General features: G+C 68.7%; 1 protein-coding gene across 1 annotated transcript in view; it reads right to left on the reverse strand.

Moving 5' to 3' along the window:
• The window catches only part of B4GAT1 (beta-1,4-glucuronyltransferase 1), a gene marked incomplete at both ends in the record, with an annotated part of 5699 nt that extends 1186 nt beyond the window's left edge, over positions 1-4513 (reverse strand). The window contains 2 exons of the mRNA XM_082496921.1: positions 2315-2938; positions 3575-4513. Coding sequence (XP_082353047.1) covers positions 2315-2938; positions 3575-4513 — 1563 coding nt within the window. The remainder of the gene's footprint in view (positions 1-2314; positions 2939-3574) is intronic.
• Positions 4514-6862: the final 2349 nt, after the last annotated feature.

The raw sequence follows: 6862 nt of genomic DNA on the forward strand, positions 1-6862 counted from the left end.
CCCCAGCGCCCACAGACCCACCCACAGCGCCCACTGGTGCCTCAGACCCCCCACAGACCCCCCACAGACCCCCCCAGTGCCCACAGAATCCCCCCCCAGTGCCCACAGACCCCCCCACAGCACCCACTGGTGCCTCAGACCCCCACAGACCCCCCACAGACCCCCCCAGTGCCACAGACCCCCCCCAGCGCCCACTGGTGCCCCAGAGCACCCCCAGACCCCCCCCCAGACCCCCCCAGTGCCCACAGACCCCCCCCAGCGCCCACTGCTGCCTCAGAGCACCCACAGACGCCCACAGCACCCACAGACCCCCCCAGTGCCCACAGACCCCAACAGCGCCCACAGACCCCCCCCCACAGCGCCCACAGACCCCCCCAGTGCCCACAGACCCCCCCCACAGCGCCCACTGGTGCCTCAGAGCACCCACAGACCCCCCACAGACCCCCCCCAGCGCCCACTGCTGCCTCAGAGCACCCACAGACCCCCCCACAGCACCCACAGACCCCCCCACAGCGCCCACAGACCCCCCCAGTGCCCACAGACCCCCCCACAGCGCCCACAGACCCCCCCTCAGTGCCCACTGGTGCCTCAGAGCACCCACAGACCCCCACAGCACCCACAGACCCCCCCCCACAGCGCCCACAGACCCCCCCAGTGCCCACAGACCCCCCCCAGCGCCCACTGCTGCCTCAGAGCACCCACAGACCCCCCCACAGCACCCACAGACCCCCCCACAGCGCCCACAGACCCCCCCAGTGCCCACAGACCCCCCCACAGCGCCCACAGACCCCCCCCCAGTGCCCACTGGTGCCTCAGAGCACCCACAGACCCCCCACAGACCCCCCCCCAGTGCCCACAGACCCCCACAGCACCCACAGACCCCCCCACAGCGCCCACTGGTGCCTCAGAGCACCCACAGACCCCCCCACAGAACCCACAGACCCCCATGGCCACCCCATAGCCCTCATGGCCACCCTATGGCCACCATGGCCACCCCATAGCACCCCCAACCCCTGTGGCCACCCTGTGGTCACCATGGCCACCCCATAGCCCTCATGGGCACTCCATGGTCACCTTGGCCACCCCACAGCACCTCCAGCCCCCATAGTCACCCCAACTCTCCTCCACCACCCCATAGCACCCCCAACCCCCATAGCCACCCTATGGCCACCATGGCCACCCTATGGCCAACATGGCCACCCCACAGCACCCCCAACCCCCATGGCCACCCTGTGGGCACCATGGCCACCCCATAGCCCTCATAGCCACCCTATGGCCAACATGGCCACCCCATAGCACCCCCAACCCCTGTGGCCACCCTGTGGTCACCATGGCCACCCTATGGCCAACATGGCCAGCCCATAGCACCCCCAACCCCTGTGGCCACCCTGTGGTCACCATGGCCACCCTATGGCCCTCATGACTACCCTATGGTCACCATGGCCAGCCCATAGCACCCCCAACCCCTGTGGCCACCCTGTGGTCACCATGGCCACCCCATAGCCCTCATGACCACCCTATGGCCAACATGGCCACCCCACAGCACCCCCAACCCCTGTGGCCACCCTGTGGGCACCATGGCCACCCTATGGCCCTCATGGCCACCCTATGGCCAACATGGCCACCCCATAGCACCACCAACCCCTGTGGCCACCCTGTGGTCACCATGGCCACCCCATAGCCCTCATGGCCACCCTATGGCCAACATGGCCACCCCATAGCACCCCCAACCCCTGTGGCCACCCTGTGGTCACCATGGCCACCCCATAGCCCTCATGACCACCCTATGGCCAACATGGCCACCCCACAGCACCCCCAACCCCTGTGGCCACCCTGTGGGCACCATGGCCACCCTATGGCCCTCATGGCCACCCTATGGCCAACATGGCCACCCCATAGCACCCCCAACCCCTGTGGCCACCCTGTGGTCACCATGGCCACCCCATAGCCCTCATGGCCACCCTATGGCCAACATGGCCACCCCATAGCACCCCCAACCCCTGTGGCCACCCTGTGGTCACCATGGCCACCCCATAGCCCTCATGGCCACCCTATGGCCACCATGGCCACCCCATAGCACCCCCAACCCCTGTGGCCACCCTGTGGTCACCATGGCCACCCCATAGCCCTCATGGCCACCCTATGGCCAACATGGCCACCCCATAGCACCCCCAACCCCTGTGGCCACCCTGTGGTCACCATGGCCACCCTATGGCCCTCATGACTACCCTACGGTCACCATGGCCCAGCACCTCACCCCCCCATGACCACCCCAAGCCCACCAGCCGCCCCACGGCCCCCCGCCCCACGGCACCTGGCTGATGCGGTTGAAGCCGTACTGGAGGAAGCGCTCATCGAAGGGTGGCACGCCGTGGGCCGGTCCTACGTAGAAGGGCTCCCAGGGGTCCCGCCAGGGGACCTCGTAGGCCACACGCAGGTGGGGGGTGGGTGGCAGCGCCCACCAGCGCCCGTAGTCGGTGGGCGCTTGGCACCGGGGGCACAGCGTCCCGTAGAAGGGCCGGGCGTCCCCCGTGCCCAAGAGCTGCAGAAGCTCAGCCTTTGTCCCTGGCACCCGCGTCCCCGTGCGGACCTCGAAGGCCGGCAGCACGAACACCACCTGGTCCCAGGACGCTGCGGTGGCACTCAGGGCGTTGGGGTCCTCCAGGGCGTTGGGGTCCTCCAGGGCGTTGGGGACACCTGGGTCACGGAAGTCCTTGGGGTTCTCCAGGGTGTTGGGGACACCTGGGTCACGGAAGTCCTTGGGGTTCTCCAGGGTGTTGGGGACACCTGCGTCACGGAAGTCCTTGGGGTTCTCCAGGGTGTTGGGGACACCTGGGTCATGGAAGTCCTTGGGGTTCTCCAGGGTGTTGGGGACACCTGCGTCACGGATGTCCTTTGGGATCTCCAGGGCGTTGGGGACCCCTGGGTCACGGAAGTCCTTGGGGTTCTCCAGGGTGTTGGGGACACCTGGGTCACGGAAGTCCTTGGGGTTCTCCAGGGCGTTGGGGACCCCTGGGTCACGGAAGTCCTTTGGGATCTCCAGGGCGTTGGGGACACCTGCGTCACGGAAGTCCTTGGGGTTCTCCAGGGTGTTGGGGACACCTGCGTCACGGAAGTCCTTGGGGTTCTCCAGGGCGTTGGGGACCCCTGGGTCATGGAAGTCCTTGGGGATCACCACAGCGTTGGGGTCCTTCAGGGCACTGGGGTCTTCCAGGGCGTTGGGGGCTTCCAGAGCCTTGGGGACCCCTGGGTCACGGAAGTCCTTTGGGATCTCCAGGGCGTTGGGGACATGTGGGTCACTGAGGGCGTTTGGGGTCTTTGGGACATTGGGGGTGTCCAGAGCATTATGGACACCCACATTGTTGATGGTGTTGGGGACCCCCACGACGTTGGGGACCCCTGAAACGTTGGGGACCCTGAAGCCACCAGGGCCATCAGGAGCCCTCCACACCGGGGGGTCCCCCAAAACCCTGGCAGCCCCCAAAGCTTTGGGGTCCCCCAAGACCCCCTGAGCCCCCCAAGCCCCTGGAGCCCCCACAGCTTTGGGGTCCCCCAAGACCCCCTGAGCCCCCACAGCTTTGGGGTCCCCTAAATCCCCCTGAGCCCCCAAAGCGTTGGGGTCCCCCAAGAGTTCTGCAGCCCCCCGCCCCGGGGGTTGCCCCCGAAATCTTGCAGCCCCCACAGCTGGGGGGTGCCCCAAATCCCCCGCAGCCCCCCTCAGCGGGGGGTCCCCCAAGCCTTTCCCAGCCCCCCAAATCGGGGGGCCCAACCCGGCCCCCCCCTCCCGCAGCAGCCTCAGGAACTCCTCCCGCAGCCCCCGACTGGGCGCCACGTCGGCGTCCAACAGCAGCACGAAGCGCCCCCCAATTTTGGGGGGGCCGCCGCCTCCGTTTTGGGGGGGGGGGCGGCCCCCTTTTTCCCCGGCCGCCCCCTCCCAGGCCACGTTCCGCAAGAGATTCCCGGGGTACGGCACCCCCAAAGCGTAACTGGGGGGGTCGGCGGCCGCGAGGCGCCGCAGAGCCCCCCGACATCTCCCCGGGGTTGTTGGGGGGCGGCGGGTGGGGGGCCCGACGGGGGGAGGGGGGGGCGCAGCCGCCCCCACCACCACGTGTAAGCGCAGGCGACCCCGTAAGCCCCGGCAGGGCCCCCCCAAAACCGCCACCAGTTCTTCCAACCCCTTCCTGGGTACCCCAAAAACCGCCACCGAGAGGGGCCCCCCCCACAGCCCCCCCACAGCCCCCCCCAGGCTCAGCGCCGCCCGCCCCGGGGTGCCGTGGGTCGCCAGGACTAATTCGGGGGGGTCCCAACGAGGGGGGGGCCCCAAAATGTCCCGATAGACCCGGAAGGTCCCCGAGGTGTCCAGTACCCCCCGGGGGGGGGTCAGGGGTGGGGGGGGGCGGCGGTGGGGGAGGGGGGAGCGAGGGGGGGGCAGGGCTCGCAGGTAGAGGGTCTGCAGCAGCGCCAGCCCCCCCAGTAGCCAGGCGCAGCCCCCCAGTAGCCGCCCCCGGCCCATGGCCTGCTGGCACCCCACCCCCCCACCCCCCCTCCTGGACTGGGGGCTACTGGGAGGGGGTTGGGGGGCTCCTGGGGCTACTGGGAGGATGCTGGGGGGGACTGGGAGGGGACTTGGGGGGACTGGAAGGGGGTTAGGGGGCACTGGGAAGGGACTGGGTCGGACTGGGAGGGGGTTGGAGGGCTCCTGGGGCTACTGGGAGGATGCTGGGGGGGACTGGGGCGGACTGGGATGGGGTTGGAGGGCTCCTGGAGCTACTGGGAGGGTGCTGGGGGGCACTGGGAGGGGACTGGGAGGGGGTTGGGGAGCTTCTGGGGCTACTGGGAGGGTGCTGGGGGGCACTGGGAGGGGACTGGGGAGGACTGGGAGGGGGTTGGGGAGCTTCTGGGGCTACTGGGAGGGTGCTGGGGGGCACTGGGAGGGGACTGGGGAGGACTGGGAGGGGGTTGGGGAGCTTCTGGGGCTACTGGGAGGGTGCTGGGGGGCACTGGGAGGGGACTGGGGGGGACTGGGAGGGTGCTGGGAAGGTACTGGGGGCTACTGGGGGTCACTGGGAGGGTACATAGGTGCGTACTGGGAAGGTGCTGGGGGAAACTGGGACCTGTATGGGGTCAGTGGGACCAGTCCTGCGGGGTCACTGGGACCAGTGCTGAGCCGGGACCAGTACGGCATGCTGGGAGGGCTATGGGATCACTGGGACCAGTATGGGGGTACTGGGACCAGTATGGCGGTACTGGGACGAGTATGGGTGTTACTGGGACCAGTATGGGGGATGCTGGGACCAGTATAGATGCTGGGACCAGTACAGACGGTTACTGGGTCCAGTATCGGTGCCGGGACCAGTCCGGGGGTGCCGAGAGCTATTGAGGGGCTGAGCGGGCCCAGTCCGGGGGGGTTACTGGGACCAGTCCGGGCACTGGGAGCAGCGCAGGGGAGACCGGGCCCAGTCCGGGGGGGTCACTGGGCCCAGATTGGGGCGCGGGGGGAAGAGGGAATGGGCCCAGTTTGGGGGGGTGGGGGGGGGCACTGAGCCCAGTCTAGAGAGGGAACTGGGCCCAGTTTGGGGGGGGAACTGGGCCCAGTTTGGGGCCGGGACCCGCCGGGGCCGAGAGCTCACCGCGCCGCGTCGCCGGGAGGAACTGCGCATGCGCGGGGGCGGGACCACCACCCCCCCCGCGCGCGGCCCTAGGGGGCGTGGCCGGGGCGGGCGGGGGCGTGGTTAGGACGGACGGGGCGGGGTCTAACGAGGGTTGGGCCCCGCCCTCCCCTCCTCCTCTGCGCAGCGCTCGGACTCCTGAGTGCCCCCGAATTCTTGTCCCCCCCCCCCCAATTCCAGCCTCCCCCCCGGGCTTCTGTGTCCCCCCCCAAATTTCTGGGTCCCCCCCGGACTCCTGGGTCCCCCCCAAACTCTTGCCCCTCCCTCCCCTCCATCCCAAATTTCTAGGTCCCCCTCCAAACTCCGGGGACACGTCCCCCCCGAATTCCTGGATCCCCCCCCAATTCCTGCGTCCCCCCCAAATTTCTGGGTCCCTCCAAACTCCTTCCCCCCCCCAAAATTCCTGGGTGCCCCCCCAAATTCCTGGGGCCCTCCGAACTCCTGGGCCCCCCAAAATTCCTGGGTCCCCCCCAAATTTCTGAGTCTCCCCCCAAAATTCCTGGGCCCCCCAAGCTCCTGGGTCCCCCCCCAAATTCCTGCCCCCCCCCCAAATTCCTGGGTCCCCACAAAATTTTTGGGTCCCCTCAAACTCCTGTGTCCCCCCCAAACTCCTGAGTCCCCCCCAAGTTTCTGAATCCCCCCCCAAAATTCCTGGATCCCCCCAAACTCCCACCCCCTCCTCAAATCCTGAGTCCCCCAAAATTCCTGGGTCACCCCCCCCAAATTCCTATGTCCCCCCCAAATTCCTGGGTCCCCCCCCAAATTCCTGGGTCCCCCCCCTCCAAATTTCTGAGTCCCCCCCAAAATTTCTGGGTCCCCCCCAAAATTCCTGAGTGTCCCCCCCCCCCCCTCTTGCCCCCCCCCCCCCCCGGACGGCCGTGTCCCTGGGAAGAAGCTGCCACGGGCACAGGGACAACGGGGGCCACTTTATTGCCGGGGGGGGGGGTCGGGGGCAGCGGCGCCTCCAGGGGACGTTGGGGACATGGGGGACACGGGGGCTGTCGGGCCACCACGTGTCTCGGTCCCTCGGGTGGGGGTCAATGGGGATGATGGGGGCCCAGTCCCTGGCGGTGGGGACGGTGGGGACATCAGGCTGTGGTGGGTCTCCATCCCTTGAGTCGAGGCGATGACGGTGTCCCGCATCCTTTGGGGACATCGGGGACATTGGGGACATCAGGCCGTGGTGGGTCTCC

Source organism: Vanellus vanellus, assembly GCF_965231255.1.
Source record: "Vanellus vanellus genome assembly, chromosome: 33".
NCBI classification, from domain to species: Eukaryota; Metazoa; Chordata; class Aves; order Charadriiformes; family Charadriidae; genus Vanellus; species Vanellus vanellus.